The 21,937-nt window shown below is 36.7% G+C and overlaps 1 protein-coding gene across 1 annotated transcript; it reads right to left on the bottom strand.

Moving 5' to 3' along the window:
* Positions 1–429: 429 nt before the first annotated feature.
* On the bottom strand, positions 430–21,767 carry NREP (neuronal regeneration related protein). Its single transcript, XM_065861004.2, has 5 exons — positions 21,658–21,767; positions 21,506–21,553; positions 19,997–20,059; positions 6,021–6,098; positions 430–2,124 (listed from the first exon to the last, which is right to left on the bottom strand). The coding sequence occupies exons 3-5, from the start codon at positions 19,997–19,999 to the stop codon at positions 1,999–2,001; spliced, it is 207 nt and encodes a 68-aa protein (XP_065717076.1). The 5' UTR covers positions 20,000–20,059; positions 21,506–21,553; positions 21,658–21,767; the 3' UTR covers positions 430–1,998.
* Positions 21,768–21,937: the final 170 nt, after the last annotated feature.

Here is a 21,937-nt window from a genome sequence, read left to right on the forward strand (position 1 = left end):
TTTTTAAAGAGAGAACTATGTAAACATTCTTTTAAACTATATTACACACGCTAGGAAAAGAGCCTTTTAATTCAGTTTATTGGAGGTGGAAAATTAAATATATTGTATTTACACTGCACAGCTCCAGAGTCTCCTCCTGGGATTACTAAAAATGGTATCATGTGTCACATCTGACCCAGCCATTCAGCAGTCTTGAAAGTGAAGTACATGACTACCATTGTCCAGCTGCTATAATTTCCCAGATCCAGGTCTGGCATTTAGTTTATCTTAATAGCTATTGTTTAGCATACAACAAAAGGAATCACCTTTTGCTTCACCAGGTATTCCTGAAAAAAAACATCCACCTCAGAAATCACATAACGAACAGGTGCAAACAAACAGAAATTGAGCCCTCCCCTAATTGTAATGAGGAAACAGAGACACCATGGCTATCCTTAGAGCTTGCATGTTTATTGAACAAATCCTACTAAAATAGCTAAAATACATTGGGTACTTGTAGTGCATTATTAAAGATCACATTGTTACAAAAGCCTGCATTTTCAGCAGTACACAACTGCAACTATACATAAATGCCACAACTGCTGAATATTACTTCTTGCCCTATATACAGCACAGTAGACATATCTAATCTATTGGAAAATAAAAGGTACAAGAAAAGGGATACAGAAGGTGGGGAAAGGAAGGAAATGTAGGAAGTGCAGTGCATGCATTGGTATTTAACAGTCAGAAGCTAATATAGTTCAGAACAAGGCCTGCCCTGTAAAAGGAAGAGCTAAAAGACAGTTATATAAAAAATCAAGGTGGGCTTTCAGACTGTGTCTAACACAACAACACTCCATGAGTAGATGATACTGTTTAGTTTTGTGTTTTGCGTTGTTTTGTATTGATAGTAGTCTGGGAGCAAGAACAAAAATGTAAAGTCCACATGTTGACAGTACTGTGGAAATGTACTCTTCCCCTTTAGGACTTCTCCCAGAAATTTGCTGTGTTTTTCTTACTATATCCCCTATTTTATGGTTTTAAAGAGGGCATTACAGCTTGTCCCTTCTTTAAAAAAAGGCTTTTTTTTTTTTTTTTTTTAAAGGCAAAAATCAAAAGAGATTTTGAGAGGTTGGTGGAAAGTTATTGCTCGCTTTTCTCCATTAGGTGGATAGGAGTCAGAAAGGAGATTTTACATAAATTACAGTTTCGTGATTGCTCCCACTATAACTGTATGTTTGTGAGTGGACCCTGATAGGGAATCAGTTCCTCACTTGTACACTATAAGTAATTACTCACCTACAGCACTGAATAAGAAAGCCACACTGAAGACACAAGTAAACAAGTCAGTCCAGTCTAAAGAACAACATTCAGAAAAACAAAGTACCAACACCTTCTCAGAATATGGAAATAAAAAATAACTCCATCAGAGCTACCTTGCCAAGGAGCATATTTAAAGTCCAAAATAGCACCATTCATCAGTGTCTCAAATCCCGTGGCAGCATCACAATCACTTACCACAAGGAAACCATGAGTTTCATACTACTTCTATACATCAAAAGAGTACATGGATAAAATATAGAGATATACAGACAATCGATGAAAATAAAGTACTAGGTTTGTTACATCTAAATGAAAAATAAAGGGGGGACTCTCAGCCTCTGCAAGAAGCAGTTTGGGATGGTGGAAATGGAGAGAGCAATTTACCGGTTGTGTGTGAGCAGTGGAGTTTGAGTAGTGGAAGACATTGCTGTGGTAGAACTAGGCCTGAAGGCCCACCTGTAATGTTTGTAAACATGGATTCACAGTGTGAAATTCTGAGAGCTTTCGCTTGAGTCACAATGTTAAAAACTATTTTTTATGGTACACGTTTGTCCACTGTTATTCTCTAAAGCAAGGCTCAGAGTCCCATAGTTTCTTCTTACACTTGATGATTTACACAGAAACAATTCCCGATATATGACACCATGACCTCATCAAACCCATACACCATATGTAATACAAATGGAGAAATTATGATTAAAAATAGTAGAGGTAATCAATTTTGGTGAAATGGTGTCCATAGCCATTTACTGGAACCAGGCATGCCCCTCCTGCCTCACTTTCCTTCTTACGATTTATTTCCTTTGAAATGGGGAGACTTCCCTGTGGAGAGAAAAAAAAAAAAACAGTATTAGCTGTGCTTTGTGAACTCCATTTGGCAGGGTCCTCCCTTTTCCTGTCCTAAGGTTTCCATAATTCTCTAGCTTGAGCTCAGAAGTAAATGCCTACTAACCATGGCTGAATCGATACAGTAAATAGTAATTCCACAGAGAGGAAAGGATTGTTTAAAAACAGGTAAGACTTTCAGCATCTGAGGAAAATATCAACTGGGGATGGACAAGTGTGTCCTAGCAGCCGAAATGCAAGTCTTGAGTCACCAACCATCCTCCCCTGCTGAACTGGGGAATTTGGACCTTTGCTACACCTGGGGTGGCCCCAACCACCCCAGCAAAGTTACAGAAGAAGCAATAGAGTGACAACACTTTCTGCAGCTCACCACCAGTTGTACATCCTTACACTATTCCTCAAAATTATTTTTCTCACTTCTACCAAACCAAGGTGCCCTTCATAATGGCTGGGACAGCTCAGGTCTAAAACTGTACCTGCAGGTGCTTTGTGTGCAGTAGTTTTAGAATACGAATATGGCTGAAAATGAGCGATTACCTATTTTACACATCTGAAGCACAGAAGATAGACACGGTGTCATGAATGCAAAATTCATGGCCACAAATTGAGAGATGGCACCGAGGCCTTTTGAATGTACAACTCGCTACCAACTTGGGTAATCAGAAAACTGACGTTAATGGTATTGTCTACCAATAAAGTTGTTTGCTTGCCTTTTTAGACCCTCAAGCTGCATTTTATGGCTGCACTTGGCCTTCAACATAAAAGCACATCTTAGTTATAAAATATCATCTTATTGTTAAGAGAACCTTTTACAGCTTGGACCTCTCATCTTTTAAACACCTTGCAGCTTAAGCAGCTAGTATGCACCATTAAGTGACTTTCCTATAGTAGTCATTGAAAAGAGCACTCAAAGACAATGTAGTGTGTTACTTGTCTCTGGACAAGTGAGGAGACAGTGTGCCATATCAGCCAGCTGTCTCCGGTAGGTTTTTGTTAACCACACTTAAACATTCACTGGCTGAAGTCTATGCCTATTCAGCAAATTATTTAAATTTCTGATTCAGTTTAAGCCTCAGAAGGAAGCCTAGAGGCTAAGCACATCCTTGAAGTATTTTGTTGATGCTAAGCCACTATGGGACTTTAACACTGTGGGTTATGTGTTTAAGAGATCAGAATTATTTTATTGCTTTTATTGCTTAGTACATGTTTGTCATATAAGCAGATTGCTTTTAGTTTGTTTAAGAAATTGAAGTTCTCCAAGTTCAATTTTTCTGATCTGAGAGTTGTGAATTTCTGAATTAGGAATTAAACACCTAGCAGTCTCACAACTACCATGGAAGTGCAGTTTTCAGCAATTTTTCTTTCCTGGTTCCTCAAAGCTATAATTTTCGCTGGAATACCCATATCTGCTACATTTACCTGTGCTAGGAATGAAGCCACCCCATGGCTGTCCCACTGTCTTTATCAGTTTACAGGATAACTTCTGCTTTCAGGTAGATGAACTTCCCACAGGGTTCTGCACTGCGTACAGCCAGGAGCAGTTTTCTGGCTGAACACAGAGTAAAATCCATTTCTAGGGGCAAATGATGCCTCTTCCTTCAGGGCATCAGAAATGGAGAAACTGAGCAGACTTCGATCAGCACATATGCAGAAGGGCTCTGCAAGCCAGGGGAAGGTTTAGAAATATGCTTTACCTTTGCCAGAGCCAAACAGGGGATTTTGCAAAAGACCATTTCAGAACAAAAAAATAACATTTACATTTTAGCGGCTGCACAAATATGTTTCCCCACAGGACTCTAGAAAATTCCATCCTCATGATAATATTTTTGCTTTTTTTTTTTGACTGAATTTGATACTTGTGTATCATTACAGGATATGAGAGGAAAACTAGAAACTTACACATGCGAACAGGCGCACTACACAGACCAAAGGTCTGGGCAAATTTCCAAAAGCATTGTGTTGGGCAGTTCCTTTTCAGCTGTGAAAACAATCTCATCCTGAAATTCTGCCATACAATCATAAGATAAAAAGTTCCATATGACCCTTCCAGGTCTGGAAATAAATTGTCTTTAAGAAATGTATCCTTTTACATTTGTTGGTTACATGAAAACAAACAAACAAGCACTTTTATGTGAAATAGTTTTAAAAATTTCTATTGATTTTACTTTACTCTTTCAGTAGTTTAAGCTGTTTAGCACCGAGTATACAAAACAGCTGAGCTGAAAGACTGAGCACTTTCTGCTCTCTTATTCACCAACTTAGTTTTATAAGACGGATGAAAAAAATTCAATTCCAAAGACACCCAGTTTCTGTTAAGGCTGATGCTCTGCTGGAATCTAGTTTGTGTGCAGCTAATATTCAAGTTGTTTTGAAGATCAATTGTAAAATAAAATTTAAAATCTAGTTCTAAAAACTGGTGCTTGATAGCACATGTCAAACAGCTTTTGAAAAATTACAAAAATGCTAGGAAAAAATCCATCATATTTAAAAAGCAGGAGTCCAATCACTTTAAAAGAAAAGAAATATAATATTTTTTACTAGTTGAGAAACAGTTATCCCTTTTGATAAACTTTTAAAATTTATATATGGCATAAAACCATGGGTATTCATAAATCAAATATAATGCACCATTGTTACTAACTATGCTGCAAGAGTTCACAGCTTGATCCCTCTGTTTCAGAAGCAACTCTGCTTAATGATGAATGACAACTCACTAAAAGCTATTGGCTTAAAATTTTGAACAAAAATCATGTAGTTAACATACAGCTGATTCATAAAATTAGCAAATTCATTTAATGTAAGTATGACCACGTACAGCACATTCATTGTTATCTGGCATTGCTGTCAACCTACTCAGCTGAACTTTTGAAATGCTTTGAATGTTAAGAATGGTAGTACTACCATATATGTTAATTTAAAGATTGGCATGCTGGCACATGAGTCTGCAAACAGCAGACTGCAAATAGCCCAGCTCTAAATTTTACAAGTTCCTTTATAAGGTGTGGAAAATATAATGTCATCCAGATGGAATAGCAGAGTTTTGTTAACAAGTAGCTGGAGTCTAGATAATAATTGAAATAATCAAAACATTTTTCCACAAGTTCTCTCCTTTACCAACCTGCCATTTTTTTTTTCCACAGATTTTGAGTCAGTCATGAAAGGTAATATGGAAATAAAATATGTACATTCTGTGGTTCTGAGTAACTGTTGTATTTGCCTACTCAAATTTCATATCTAGTTTCACATTTATGAAACCAGCAACGGTAGCAGAACAAAACCTTATGAATCTTGTCTGATGAGCCACAACTTCTGCATTTATGTTGGAGTACTTATTGTCAAACTCAGATGAAAACTGACATGCTTTGTATGCTTGTTACTCGAGACAGGTAAAGCACAAGCAGAAAACTTAACAACAGAAAAACAAAAACAACACCACCTCCTTCCTCCTCCTGCATTATCACTGACTTTCTTATCTGCATTGTTAAGACAGACTTGCCAAAATCAAGCATGTCAAGTTTGTAAAATCATACAACAGGCTTAAGAAATATGAGCTCTTGAAAATTCATGTGTTTTCTTTCTGGTATGTAGCCAGCAAGAGTCCATGTTTTCTGCAAGCCTGAAGACTAAAAACATCATTTTAAAATGAAGGTTGAAATCCTAAGTTAACTGCCTGGCTCAAGAAGCCAAGGCTTTAAGAAAAACAGAATACCATGAGACCATGTGATGAAATCATGAGAGCTGGCTGCTCTCTTGAAGCAGTCACAAAACGAAATCCCTTGAACTTACAGTGTTTGGTTTTGTTTGTTTATTTTTTTGAAAACTTTCATCTTAGTAAGCTAATTAGATGATAAAAGTTATATAAGTAACTTTACCTTTGGAAATCCCCCATCCCCTCGGCTGGTTGGAAAGATTTTCTGGCTTACCCAAATCATTAACCTCCGTTGATAAACCTGTAGTGACATAAATATATACAATTTCTTACTAACAAAGAGAGATTCATTAAATGCAATCAAATGGTGTTCATGTGACAGACTGCATTACTAAAACGAAGAGTATGTCAGCTGAGCTTGGCTGAGAGACCCAGCTGCATTTTATGCTCAGTACTTATTTTTGAGTACCCATGACAACAAGATCTGTCCCTAGAGTATTTCAACTATATTGTTTATGGCAATCAGCATTCAACAGGCTTTTTTTAAAAGAGCGTAGGATGGATTTTTTTTTTAAATTTCTTGAAGAAATCATGTATAAGAGGATGTCCTTACTAATAAACTTACTGACAATATTGTGAGACCACACGGTCATTCTCTTCTGCCAGAAGTCACCAATGAAAGACCATTTAATGAAGATTATTACCTTTGTTGATGACTGCAGGAGAGAAGGGCAACACATCTTTGATAATCCCTTCACAAGCAACTGTGAACTAGAACTTACTACTTTCTAAGATCATTTACACAGCTATAATTCTGAGTTAGCACCCTGTATTTTAGATAGTAAAGGAATTTCAGCACATTATAAAAGACATACAATAAAACACCTAGCAGCAGGACTTAATAGTTAGGGTACTGGCCTATGACTGCTATAGGAAAATTTTACTATGGAAAATTGGTGAGGTCCAAAGGCAGACACTGACTACAGTGTGAAGCTAGAGTGAATAAATGCCAGGTTAATATACCTCAGTTACACTGAATCTGAGCTGGAAACCTCCTGTGCTTCAGTTTCTCAAATTCAGGATGAAGATCAGAGCATTTCTTCATCTTGCTCTCATTTAACACTGAAGTAGTCAAGTACAAGTTGCACAACACACTGAAGATCTTAAATTTGTTCTTCTGTTGGGTCTGCCTCCTGGGCCTTTAGGGTTTTATGAATTGAACTCTTTCTGCACAATGCCTGAATGTCAAACTGTAAATGTTTTGAGCTACGCATTATAAATTACACCATTCAAACTTGTTTGCACTTTGGGAATCAAAAGTTGCCTTGTCACTTAAACTCCTATTGGACCAGCTTTACTCACCTGCTTACTATTGTATTTATATGAAAACCTGAGGAATGTTTTCCTTTCTGTGGAGTTGCATGTTGCCTATGAGTTGCGACAACTGGACTAGATGTAGCTTGGAGAAATCATCAGAAGATTACTAAATCATCTTCCAAGAGATAATCCTGAACTCTACTACAAAGCAGGTGGCAGAGGAGGGAAATTTAAAACACAGATCCTGGGGCAGTGGCTGCTCTGATACACTTTGCCATGATTTTCCACAGTACAAACTACAGTGCTTTCTACCTATTAAAGCATCAGGTTTCATCCTGTATTTTAGATTACTGTATGATCTCAGACAAGCCAATTAAAATGTCTGGGTATGGCTGACAGAAAATAACTAATACACAGGGCAGGACACTCTGAATTTATCAGTTAATGCTCACATTGAATAATTGAGACAGTTGAATGAAAGATAACAAGTAACCGTTGAGCTCTCCTATTGCTATTTTTAATCACTTACTACCCATCCTACAACTGTGCCTTGATTTTATTGTGTAGTCATATTCTTTGTATGAAAACTCATGGTGGGGAACAGTCATAGCAGTTCAGCTCTACAACAAGACACGAGTGCTCAAACCAGCAAAGTGTACAAAAATATTTTTTTTTTCCTACAGGAGCAAGGGATTAACATCAGAATACAGTACTATTCATTATGATGAATATGAGCTTCTATATTTTTCATATAGTGTGAGATATATTCAGGTTAGCCTATGGGCCTTGTCATTTCTCTTAAGAAATTAATAGGAATAAAATAAGCACCTGCAATTAAATGACAAAGAAAGGATCCTCAACTTAAATTCATAAAAAATTAGAGGGACTGGAGTTTCAGGGTGGATTTTGGGAATGAGGCAGGAGGATAAAGGTGTAAATTGTAAAAAATATCCATAACTATGCTCCACAGTAAAAAACAAACAAAAACCCCAAAATCCACCACCACCATCACAAAAAACACCCATACACAATCCCCCAGCAATCTTTCACAGTAATTTTATGTGGAGAAAAAAAATCAGTAATGTCCTATTTTCTTAATATCTTTTCAAAACCAACTACTGTGGCCAGTATTGGTAGATTATAATAATGTAGACCTACTCTACATTCAGTAGCTATTCTGCTACAACTACCAAAGTCCTGAATGGGCAGCCAAAAGACTGTAATTATCTGTCTTGTGAGCAATGCTGAAAGGCTGGGGAATCGTGGTTTGGATCCTGGCTAACTGGAAGAAGATTCTGGAATGGAAAAAAAAGATGCTGGTATAGAAAAGTCCACATAGGACTGACTACAATCTACTGGGAGAATAAAAGAAAAAAAAAAAAAAAAAGGGACAACTATGACAACTTACCACACTACATGCTTTATAACATGCAGAAACTGCTTAGATGTTCAAATACACTGACAACGAGGGTGTTAAAACACACAGCAAGAACCTTTTTGTCGATTACATCAGCTCAAAACAACTGATAATAATGTTGCAAGTTGAGCTATAGAGAGAGAAAAAGTGCAAAGCAATGTTCATTACAGAGTAGGGCATAAGGCTCACAACATTCCAGCTGTTAGCAGAAGCAAACACTTCTAAATAAATGCTTCCATTGATACACACCATATTTTCATTTCTTAGTACTTCCTCTGTGACTACTATGCAAGCACAGGCTTGGCTTAAATAACCAAAGTATCAGGATTCAGAACAGGATTACTAAACTTTAGGATGGACTGAAAACTGAACTTACTGCAAATCTATACAAGGCATAAGAATCATTAGCTGACTCAAACTGATAGCCTCAGTTTTTGATAACCATTAGGAAAAAAAATTGAGTTTACTTCATCCATGAATGATCAGAGTGGATCATCCCTAAACATCTGACTAATAGCATTACGACCCTTGGAAGTTTGCCTTCCTGGCAGAGCATGTGATACACAAAACCATTCACTTCTGCTTTGAGAAGTCAGGGAGAAAGAAAGCCAGTGATCTGGGGAGTGCTGTCTGACACAGTGTTCTACAACAACAAGCAATTCTGCCTGAAACATCACCACCAATTTGAAATAGGGATTTCTGATCTATAAAGAACATGTTTTGAACTCTTAAGCCTCTCTTGAAAATATACAAATAATAAAAATTAAGATTAACAATCAGAAAAAGCAAAGGTGGAGGAAAATAAATGCCCAGTCTATTTACTGGCTCTTACTGTACTCAGGCTCCAGAACTACTCACTACTACTTTTTTTGTCAAACCAGATGGACTGCTAGAGTACATTTTTTTTCTCCTCTGTCCAACAAACAAAAAAACTTTTGTTGTTGTTGTTGCAAAGGCTCTCTTTAACCAGCATTCTTCCATTTTAAGCCATGTCCTCTTTAAGAGCAATAGTAGGGGAGCACAAACCTTTGCCCAGCTTTAAAACAGATACATAAAATAATTTCAACGGAGTTGGACTAAGTCTACTGTATCAGTCATATTAAAATGCTAAAATTAATTTTGTGCTACCCACTCTTCATTCCTACTCACTGAAAGCATCTTTCAAACCTTCAGATACATCTATCAAGAGGGAAAAAAAAAGCCACACAGAAACGGATTTAAGGCATGCTAAACTTAGTAAAATGAGCACACTACCGTTAAGGTTTTTATAGTTAAGAAAAAAGCAAGAAAACCTCCACACTTACTTTTTATATCCCTTTTAATTTAAAAAAAAAAATATTTATTCATGTGGACTACAACTGAATTCCTGTTCATCAAGTCTCATTCAAGACTTAGAGGAGTTGAATTCAACCACAGTCTGGATTCCCAAACTGTAAGCTTTGCGAAGACCAACTGCTCTGAGTACATCAGCAACCACCTTTTGAGAACTTTCAGATAACCTTTTTATCATATAAACCAATTCTGGTGTGGGAAAAATTTAAAACAAAAAGGACATGATGACAAGCACTCTAGAAATTCCCAATTCCAAATAAAAGTTGACCATCTGTAGTAATTCTGCCCTAGCCTACCTAGAAGAAAGAAAAAAAAAAAAAAAGAAAAAAGGAAAATAAAAGAGGAACAGCTTTACTGTATGGATTAGCAGTCCAACAGCAGACACAGATGGCTACATGCCAAGGAACGGGGTAGTAAAATGATCAAGAGAAGGGGTAGGCTGTTCCCTTTCGCAACACTCAAACTACACTTCCACAGCTGTGAGGATGGAGGGCTGTGTGCCTGCAGCACCTAACCCAGAACAGAGAGCAATCATCCTTCTACCGTGCTCCCCTGGGGATGAGCCATATAGCTGGAAAGGAGCACTGCTCGTAATTTCTGTATTAATATTTCTTTAGTTTGCGGATTTTTCATCACCATTTCTCTGTTGCGATGACACAAACCAATGGTATTAAGGCTTCTAGAGGAAAAGTTGCAGTTTATTTCCTTTGTGGCTGGTCTCAGCATCACTGAAAGTGTCTCCCACATTTTCTTTACAAATGGAGTCGTGATGCACTTTCTTTTCCAAAAAATGATAACATAGTTGCCTGCTAAGATGAAAGAGTTATAACTTTGCAGGTTGTTGGGGTTTTTTCAAGTTTCTTAGTTACCAGCTGGTTTGAGCTGTAACAACTCTTCCCAGCACATTCTATCACGTGCTTCTCAATCCCTCAAATGCCTCCCACTGCACTAAAAAGTTCTCTTTGTAACCAACAGCCCATCGTCACAATCCAGATGCATAAACAGAAAATCTTACTTCACCACTGGAATACCAAATAAATAATTCTGTTAAAAAAAAAAAAAAAAAAAAAAGATATTTTAAACAGAACTGGAAGGAAAGCTTGTGCTAGGATCAATGCATTTACTTCAGTGCAAGTGGTAATGTTCCCATCTGCAGCAGTTTATTTTTAACACCATGAGGAGAACATTATGAAAGCATGTAATATTAATGTCCACCATGTTCCAAACCTAGCACACAGGATTTAATACATAAAGCAACTGTCAGGTGAAAGGTTGCCGCTTCTCAAGAGTTTAGTTGGGTGGCATTCTGTTTTCAATCAGCCTTGTCTTTTGAACCTTGTGGAGAGGGCGATGACAGGGCTACATCAAGAGTGCTCATCATTACTCCTTATTTCAGAGTCAGTTAAGTTTTGATTAATCTTTGTTTTATTTGTGAAGCTGTACTCATGATCAAATGGGATGCTGCTCTTGTGATAAGCTGATTGAAACAGCCTAGGCAGGAAAGCTTTGCCTGTTGAAACATCAGAAACCACAACTTGCCCAAGTTAAAATGCAACTTAATTACATTACCTTAATTATTTAAAAACAGTGTGAACATGTGGTTTAGCAGGTGTGAGGTCTGCCAATTTTGTGAACTTGATCACCTTTGTGTGTGTGTGTGTGGCTCTGCATCACAAGTCTGAGCCTCGGGTTAAGGTACAGAGACAGTTATCACCAATAAACTCTCTTCACATTTTCAGTATACTGTCAGGCAGCATGTTTTTCTATCAGTGCCATGAACGTTGAAAAATCAGTGGGGAAAAGAAATCACAATCACTAAACTTGGTTAATTTCACACAGCAGATAAAGGTAGCTAAAGAGTTTAAGAGAACTGATGAATAATTGCACAATCATTCTCTTGGCTGGGACTGCTCCAAGTGGCCCACATTTTTGGCAAGACTTTACTTGCCATTACAGTATGAATTAATACATGGCAGTACAACAGCAGAACATAGCAGGACAACCGCACATCTGAACTTGCCTTTGACTTGTGTGCATCAGCATCCTTTCATGGCTCTGCCTTTTCATGGGGAAGATATTACTGCTGCTTTTTATTCCTTCCCATCTGATGACTCAAACTCACAACCACATAACAGATGAAAAAGCCTAAATGAGACAAGTATGCTCTTCCTTGCATCCCCCTCTCCATGCTGCACATGAATTGGCAAGTTTATTCATTAGAGTTTTTTTGCAGTCCTTGTGCCTCACTTCTTCAATTTCTGTCAATTTCACAGAAGTCTGCTCCTTTCCTACACAACATAAGAAAGTGACCTTGGAAGTAGTTTTTCTAGATTTTAAGTACAAAGCTTCTCATATAAGCCCATCTTCATTCATTTTTTCTTTCATAGTTCTTAAAGCTTTTGTTATCCAGTTTACAATCAAGTGTCTGCTCCTGTGTAGTCTCCTATTTTGTCCCATCTGTATCAGCCTCTTGGAATAATTCATTCCTGCCCTCATCCAAAGTATATAGGTTCAATCTTTTATATATGTACTTACAGAAACCCATGACATATAAAAGAAAATTACCCAAATGGCTCCGCAAAATTTGCTAAAACATGCTTTTAAGACTAATGGGATCTACTGCTGCAGAGAGCCTTGCCTCAGGAAAGGATGCTGCTAGACAATAAGCACTGCGAGCAGGCCCTTTTAACCAAGAGGTGTCTTACGTGACTACTGGCCTCCAAAACTGTGTGAGCACGGTGTTGAGCAGGGGGAAAACACAAGCTATTATAGCTTGAGCACAGACAGCACACTTCTGCCAAATTCTTTAGCTGGCCTGAATCCTCAACAGAAACTTTAGCTGTATTCTGCAATACATGATTGAATGAGGCTAGCTATAGACAACACTCTTTTTCCCTGGAGAAGAATCCTCCCGCACCACCTGAGTGCAATGCACATTTTAGGCACAGAGATCAATTTGCACTTTTCTGCACTACTCAGGATGAATCTAGCTTGTGTGCTGCAATTGCTCTCATGCTGCTTTTTTGCTTCATTAATATGCAAAAACCACTGAAAACTTTGTTAATATTTACCATGTATATGAAGAGTAAGAGAAAAAATGTCAAGCGGTACATCATGAATGCTGTCATAAATGCTCATCTAACTTCTGACTGAATTAATGAATTTAACAAAGATGCTCTTTACCAGACTACCACACTCCTTGAAAGGAAAAGAAATGCAATTATTCCCAAACAATAAGAAGAAATAAATATATATTATACAGAAAGTTTCATTAACCAAGGAAATTGCTGTGAACTATTCCACCAGTAAATTTCAGTGTGTGGACTCTGAAAACATAAAACATTACTCCAGAAAACCAAGCTCAAAATCCAGTGCAATCCAGCACCTTTTTCACTTCATTTTGTTTGCCTCTGTACTACAATGATAGCTTTTGTTATTTTACTTAATATGCACGCACAAAAAACCAACAGTTAACAAGCCAGACAATTAAAATATTATTTGAGTTTTCAGTCAATTACATATGAGTTTGTAATTTGCTCAAGTGCAATAAGGTAATAAAAAGTTTAATTAGTAACCATTTGTATCTACATCTAATGGTTACTGCAGAACAAGACCAGAAACAAGTCCTGAGTTACTAAGTCAGGTGAACACTCAGCATGGCAGCAAAATTCAGGACCAAAGGCTGCACAGGTAAGTTCTTCAGTAGTTCCACATGCAACACTGCAAAATTATGGGAGAAACAGAGGAGGAAGAAAAGCAGCATGGTCACAGCCTGTCCAAAATGTCCATTTAGCCTTGTCTCCTTGCTTGAGTTTTTTTTTTAAGGGAAAGACCAGCAATAACAGCAGCCAGTAGGGCAATCCTGAAGAAAGAATAAGACCAGAGATAGCCCAGAATAATGCTTCTCCTGTGTGCTCTCCCAATTCCCCCCTTCCAATTTTGGGGTACAAAAAATGCATAGACCGAGCTGAATCCCAGAACATGTTTTGTTTTTTAATGCCCTATAAATTTTCTAAATTAATAGCTTGAATACCATAACTTACGGAAGACTTAATACACTGCTTTAGACAAAAACTGCTCTCGTTTTTGTTTAATTTTGTTTAAACTTCTCACACATACCAGAAAAATGACCATAAATCCAACAAGTGATGTTGTTCTTCAAGTGTTGGCAAGCTCACTGCCCCTGCTGACTGCTTTCCTGCAGAGCCTAGCCATGAAAGCCTTTTCCCTCATGAGATACCAACCTTTTGTTCAACCAGCATATTTCAGGCAAGTATTAAAAGCCCCAGTAATCTCTTGGAAATAGGAGACAGAACCACATTGTACAGTCAGTACTTACCTCACTAAAAGAGATGTAATGACCACAGCTAATGATATCGTAACAGGTGCTTGAAAGCATTATGGTACATTTACCTGCAGTCACCATATTACCAGCATCTAGTATCATTTAACGTAGCTTAACTGCTATGTCAAATACAAAAATTCAAACTATCATATATGTTCTGTAGGTTGAAACTAATAAAATATCTATGGGTTCTGGAACTCCTCTAATGAGGACACACACAGGAAAACAACTTTCCTGCCAAGTACTATTTCTGGGATTTGTATATGCTGTTTTATGGAATTCATTAGCTGAGAAATTAAGGGTAAGGACATTTACCAATATTTCCACAGGATTTTCTTCTGTCAGCAGGAACAGAGTTATTTAAACTCATACTCTTTCATGATGGAGATCTATCACAGATATAGCAATGTAAAAACAAAGAAGGAAGATCTGTTCCCCTTTAGCTTCAGTAGCTCTATGATGCCAATGCATGCCTTCTAAACATCAATGCTGCAAGAATTTGAGTTTTTTTCTGAAAAAGTTTATAGCAAACCAAGCATTATATCACCTTCACTAAGAATACCCGTATTTCTTATAACTTTTTTCAACTTTTTCTTACACAGGTATGCTATGCAATTGGACAGACAATAAGGTTAGTATTAAAAAAAGAATCCAGAAACATTTCTTCCTGCAGGATGAGAAAACACTACTAGTTTTGAGGGTGGTTTTTATTTTTTTAAATGCAGTATTTACAGAAGAAAACATCAGGAATCCTCCCAGGAACATTTACATAGGGATTCATTCAGTAGCACTACAGTGAATTTGCCAGACCAGCAGCCTAAATGGAATTTCATCTAAGACTTGAACAATGATTCATAGTATGATTCTACATTAAATATTTGAAAAGAACGTTTTTGCACCTTTCCAGATTGCACCCTTAACCAATATGGTTTAATGAGGTGAAGAAAAATTTGAAATAAAACCAAAATACAAATATTTTAAAATATTTTTATTAAAATATCCTGTCCTAGTTGATGATACTAACTGAATTATGAAGTTGTTCAATGGGTATTAAATGCAGTCCCTCTCTTTAGCCCTGCACATAAGGATCAGGTGTGGGGCAGCAAAAAAAGAGTAAAGATTGTTGGTGAGGGTATTAGACCCAGTGACTTAAAAATCAATGTCATGACTATAGTATTACAAGATGCATATTAATTCTTAGTTTTGATTTTCCAAGATTTCAGACTTTGTGCAAAAAAGTTCAGTAAAGGTTTGTCCTGGACAAAAGAGTATGTAAAGGTCCAACTCCATGTGTCAACACAGTTCTGTTCAGATGGTATGTTGTTACATAATCACAAAATTTCAGCACCCAAAGCATGCATGTTTTGTCACTGGATAGAAACATATATACACAGAGCTCTTGTTTTTCCATGTGCATATAATATGCACAGTATCCATAGCTTTGGACAAAAATTACTTTTTTAAAAACCCCATTTTAAATTTTCCTGGCCAGAATCAAGTAAAGGTGGGCTTTTCTCTGCAGTTGAACAGCTGATATGGCAGAAGTATTGCAAAAAGTGGGTTTGTGCTTCTGCTTACTTATTTTGTAAGATGGAAAGCCTTTAATTCTCTCTAAGTCTTCAGGAATCATGTAGTGTTGACCAAACTGCATCCAATGTCGTCTTCATGCACAATACATAAACATAGTAGAAAAGTACAATATAGACATTCAGATGGCCAAAATTGTTTAGCTTTCATCCCTCTTAATTCCTGCTCTTGATCAAATTCTGCCCATGGCTGCCCATGAAAAGAAGAGGATCTGATATAGTCCTACATCTCCTATACAGCTCTGAACTACTGTAAAGGAAATTCAAGTTCCAGACTTGGTAATAATCAACTAAGATGCATGAGTTTCCTCATGCCAGATCAGGAGCTGCATTCATCCAGTGTGTATCCAGCATTAGGCTAGACATTATGTATCATCCTAGTAGCTTTGTTTTTATTCCTCAGAGCATATAAAAGTTTAAAATAAAGCCTGCGTTTGCCAGACCAATCCCAGGCTTCCTTCTCAACAGATAATCCTGAAGTTATGAACAGTTTTTCCAAGTAAGTTGAAGTCATTTTATAGACACAAAAAATTACAGAATGTGTAAAGATATCAGCATATAGCTCACTGGAAAAAGGCTTGTAATGGCTAAACTGGAATGAAATCTTAAATATAAGCTTTGCCTCAAAAGTACCTTTACCTAACTTAAATGATATTACACATTTCCCTATGAACTGCAAAAAGAAAAAATGGGATGATATTTTTTCTCTTCAACAAAATGCAAGTTGTCATTTCTTTCTTTCTGATTTAATGAAGAAAAGCTTCTTCCCCAATAGTTTTCTGAAAGGCCATAATTTCATTTTTCTCTTTTTTCTCTGAGACTATAAAATGCAGAGAATGCAAATAATAGAAAAACCTCAAATCTGATCCAGTTCAGGTAAGGATATGCTACAGAATGTGTTCAGTCCAAATGACCTCCTTCCAAGGCCTTTTTGTTTTGAGATGCCACCTACACTAGAGATTCCATACCACTAGTGCTTAAGAAGAAAGTCATCTAATCACGGTAAGACACAAACAAATGAATGAGATGCTCCAGAATATATTTTGTTTATCTTCAGGTAAGTCAAAATAAAATTGTTAAGGATGTATCTCTTTACTGATATGCACTTTTATATTAGTTTAAATTCCTTAGGACCTGCACTGAAAACTCTCAGAACTGAAGTCCAGAAATGAACTGCAAGATGAGAAGGGGAAAAGGACACACCTGAGTGCTTCAGAAGCAAACAGACCACTTTCTCAAGTCTCTGAAATGACTGTTTGATCTTTTTAAAAACAAACATTTACCATTAAAAAAACCTTTCCTGGTTTTGCTAAAAGTCTTCTTTGAGGTCACTGAAAACTGGAATTAAGACTTTCGTACTCTTACTCTTCTGACAAGATCCTTTGTTTCAATGATTTTTTTTTTCTTTTTCTTTTTTTCCTTAATAAGCACTAAAATACAGCATTTTCTATGAAGGTGGTATACAGAAATTCAAGATTTTCAAATAAAAATAGCAATTTAAATCACCTCAGGACTTCGTGCATTGCAAACAAACATAAAAGGTTCTTTCTTCCTTTAGGGGGTCACTTAAGGAAATGTACACAAGTAAGGACAGATCCTCAAATGGCAGCTGTTCTTGTATAAGATGACTCAAAATATCCATGAGTTAAAACTGTAAGAAGAATAGAAAGTACACTCTTCTGATTTTCTATTTATTTTTAATTATTGATGATGTTATTATTACACAGCTCCAAGAAAGATTAATTAACCAGGTTAGAGGAAATCATAATTCCAAGTCTAGGAAAAACAAAAGTAATATTGAAAACTAAGCTGCTAAGTTATTTGCTTTTACTTGTAAGCAGTTTAAGAAACATTTTATGGAATAAGAACATTAAGAAACTAAGAAGGCAAGCAAATGAAGTTAAACCAAGAATTCATTTGTTCTCACTCAACAAGTTTATTCTAGTCACTCTTAATTTTACTGTAGCTTAGCTAAAGAATTAATGAACTTTCAGTTTAGCAGAGGAATAAGCAGGCCATTTTTCCCCATTTTTCAAGGTTTAGTTCAGCCTAGTGAAATCCATCAGCTAAATTCTCACTGACCAGTGAGAGCAGAATAGACCCTTTGCATATGCTGTTACATCAAAAACAAAGCAAGCCCTTATACAATCATGTGTTCCAGTGTAGAAAGCGTTGAGATGCAAAGAAGACTTTTTTCCTGCAAATTAGAATGGCTAAGGAGACACTTGCAAGAAACAGAAATATGCCAATGAAAAGTACACCTACTACTGCAAGGAAAGTGTGTCGGTGGTCTGTCTTAAAATTACATTTGGTGTTACTGTGCCGAAAATGGAAAGGGGAAAAAAGGGTTGTGGTAGCAGAGGAAATTCTGTCAAGTATCACATCTTAGTAAACCTTGCAAGTTGGGGCAAAACCTAGTCTTTCTTACATTGAAATTCTGATCAACAATCACAAAATTAGAATTGGGCCTTTTAGTAACAACAAAAATGCAAAACCAGCCAAATTATACTTTTATTTATGTTAAAATGCAAAACAAACAATAGGACTACACAGGTGGGTAGTCCTATTATTTTATGCATTTGGATAGCCAAAGTTGCATTTTATGTTCTGATCCAGAGACTGGCTTTACAAAACTGGTTTCATTGACTACTACAGGAACCTTACTAGTTTTATAGAACCATCTGCTGGTAAAAATCAGTGGCTATTTTATGCCCAACTAAACTTAAAATAATCTTTTGTTCCATAGATAGGAATATATATGCACATAACAGCCTGTATACCATCCAAAAATGTGGGCTGATTGTCACCTTGGTGTTGGTAGGAAAACAGTTGCCTTATCTAATATTCCAAAGTTCTGTGAACAAAAGGTATTTTAACATGATTTCTATTCACAGTTTAAGTGAATCATTTCTCTTTTAATTCCTCACCCCCAACTATTCATTTATACATAGATGAGCAAGGCACTTTAATGAAAGTAGGTTCTAGAATAGACTAAAACTCCAGAATTTGCAGGTTTATTTTTGCAGCTAAGAATAATATAAAACAAAGAGCCAAAAAGAAATAAAGCCTTTATAATAGATTTTATATTTGCTTATTTTAAACATCTTTTGATCATCCCTCCTCCCACAAATCAAAAACACACCCAGAGAACCAGACAAGAATAATATAGTTAATGCAATTAATTAAACACAATCTTACTATGTTCCTGAGAACTTCACACTTTGGAAAATATTCTGTCCTAATGTACACCTTATGCAATGCTACTTCAGACAAGCTATTGCCTCATACAAATTAACAGATTTTGACCATGATATTATCATGTAGCACCCAAAATATATCACATTTATGTCAGTACATGTATTCAGACATGTTTCTAGAATAGCCGCATCTTCAATCAAGAATGCTATATGACTACACAGCATCTAAACTAATTTTGCCTACTTTATGTATTTTTTCATTAAAAACAAAGAAAGTCCTTCTCAGAGAATACCACAGTTAGACAATACCTAGATTTATAAAGTTTCATCTTTAAAATTAGGTATTTGTTAGCAGTAGTATCTCAGAATATAACAAATGGGCTTAAATCAGTAAAAATATAAACACATCACTGAAGGAAATGGATCGTTGTTCAATATTTTTCAATAATTATATTTCAGCTAAGTGTCTGTAAGTTCAGTTGGGCTGAGGCCTAGAGATTTTTTTCTGGAACAGATTTGTACCACAAAGAAAGGCTAACCTGAAAGAATTACCAAATAGCAAGAAAATTTACCTTGCATCTTACAAACTTCCCTGACAGACTTAACATTAAATCTGTTTCACTTCTAAGTGCAATGACCTATTTCTTCTTTTTGGGAGGAAGGTGGTGGTGCTGAAATTACTGGATATTGTTTTGTCTGCATGTATTCCTGCATGTGTTATGATGTGTATTTTTCATAGTAACCTAAACACTTCTTGTTTCAATTAAATAAACCTTACTGCACAAAGAGGGATTTCACATTTTTATTAAAAAAAAAAGGCAAGAAAATCAAAGATCAAACATACGAAGGTTTTCAGAGTACATCAGTCATTGTATGCCAAATCCCCACAGCCTCAAAAAGTATGTCTTACAAAGGTCATAGTTATAAATAAACATTGGGGATAGAGAAAGAAGGTTTTTTTTTTTTTTTTTTTTTTAATTCTTTGCTAAAGCAACTAATTCTTACCATTTTTAGATTCTGTTAAGTCTTGGGATTGCAGTTTCTCTGAAGTAGCACAAGGAGAATAACCTGTAAACAATTTAAAAAATAAAAAATGAAAAAAAAAAGGTAATTCCAACTGTCACAATATTTAATAGGTTTTTTTTTTTTTGCCAGCATAACTGTGGGTGAACCAAGTATAAGCTTCAGTGGTTAAGATTAAAGTCATGCAAATTATTCTAACCACATTGACGCTTATCTGTCATGCATCTCTGCACTTCAGTGGTCTGTAGGCTTAAATATAGGACAAAGGAATCCCCGGTACCTGGATTTGCAGAACCCTGTGCTATTCTTAGTACTTGGTATATCTCTGAAGAGCACTATGCATAATTTTAACACACCTAAAAATCAATGAAGAGGACAAAACCCCATCACCCTATGCTTACTGTAAAGGTAGTCCATTGTTCTCAGATATACTATAAAGTGTGTTCTTTTGCAATCAAGAAACAAGTATAAGTGTCAGGCTTCCACAATGTAATGGCCCACAGAGCAGGTATTTTTGGAAATGGCACTGCATTACATAACCTCCAGATTTCTCGGTTCCACACACTCCCCTATTTTAAATGGAAAGAGAAAAAAATGAGAGTAGGTCCTACCTCATTTAATGGTACCTTAGATTACCACTCTCTTAATTGACTGAATTTGTAGCATAGCTCCTTTATCAGTTTTCATCTACTGAGAAAAACTAAAATTCTCTTCTATTGATTATATATTTCTTACCTATAGTGTGTATGTATGAAATGTAATCAGGTATGAGTGATGTTTACATACAAACACACACATATATCTTGAATTTAAAACTGCAAACTAATATATCTATAAATGTACACAGAAATGTTTGAAAGAAAGCACATAACTACATGTTCATGAAAATATATTTGGCTTTGTTTTGTTTTGTTTTGTTTTCTCAAAAGAACAACCCAAAATTTAACTGCTGCACATGCAAAAAGGCAGAAGGCTGTTGCAAGAATGACTACTTTCTAAAAATAAACCCTAGCAGCCTGAGAGGAATCCAGTGTCAGGGCGGAGAAGAGGGAGATTCGTTTTACAAGGGACAAAAAAGAGACAAAAAAACAATCCTAGAGCCTTACATGCATGCTAAAAAAGCTAAATGCGTTAAGTTCAAAATGCATTTTGGTGTTTGTGGAGTGCAAAATAAAAAAAAAAAAAAAAGGAAACAGTTTTAGTAAACCACTTCTCATCTCCCCTTGCATGTGTGCAGAAAAATCCCCAGCCTAGAAATCCAGCCGTAAAGCATAAAGACAAAGAGTTAAATACATATACTGCACGTTTCCTCATCTTCTTTAAGAAAGCCTGTTTGGAAATGTGCACCGAGAGGGGGAAAGGCAAGCTGCAGCAAAGTCCAGCTAAGGACAAAAGAAAATGAAAAGAAACAAAGAGAGAGAGAGAGAGAGAGAGGATTAATTAAAAAAAAAAAATAATAAAATTCTGTGGATTGGAATTGCATATACTTACAGACAAAAGCCCCCGCTCCCTGCTCACTTTCTGTCCTTTCTACATGATCTGAAACACAAATGTGGATTTAAAAAGGGCAGCATGCTACAGAAGGGAATTTATAGTTGGGGGAGTGGAGAGAGGGTAGGGGGTGTGGGGAGGAATGACTGCACCTCTTCCAAAGTGCAGCCTTGGAGAAAAAAGAAAAAGGGGTGGGGGTGGCTGGGGGAAAGTCTCTCTCTCAGGCTGGATTTTGGTTGCCAGTGCTGGTTGTATGGAACAATGAGCTAATTCTGATGGTAGCTGGCTGGCTGCCAGCTCTCCCCCCACCCCTCCCATCCCCTCCCTACACATACACACTCCCCCTGCCTGCCTGCCTGCCCGCTCCCGCCCGCCTTCCCCCGCCCGCTGCTGCAGCGCCAGACTGCTTAGTCTGCAATAATCCGCAGCCCC

The sequence above is a fragment of the Patagioenas fasciata genome, chromosome Z (genome assembly GCF_037038585.1).
Source record: "Patagioenas fasciata isolate bPatFas1 chromosome Z, bPatFas1.hap1, whole genome shotgun sequence".
Lineage (NCBI taxonomy): Eukaryota > Metazoa > Chordata > Aves > Columbiformes > Columbidae > Patagioenas > Patagioenas fasciata.

Bases quoted from the DNA above. Each gene is read 5' to 3' on its own strand.
- NREP (XM_065861004.2), bottom strand. The intron at 2,125-6,020 runs GTAAAGTTACTT...TTCTCTCCACAG, and splicing joins GGGATGGGGGATTTCCAAAG to GGAAGTCTCCCCATTTCAAA.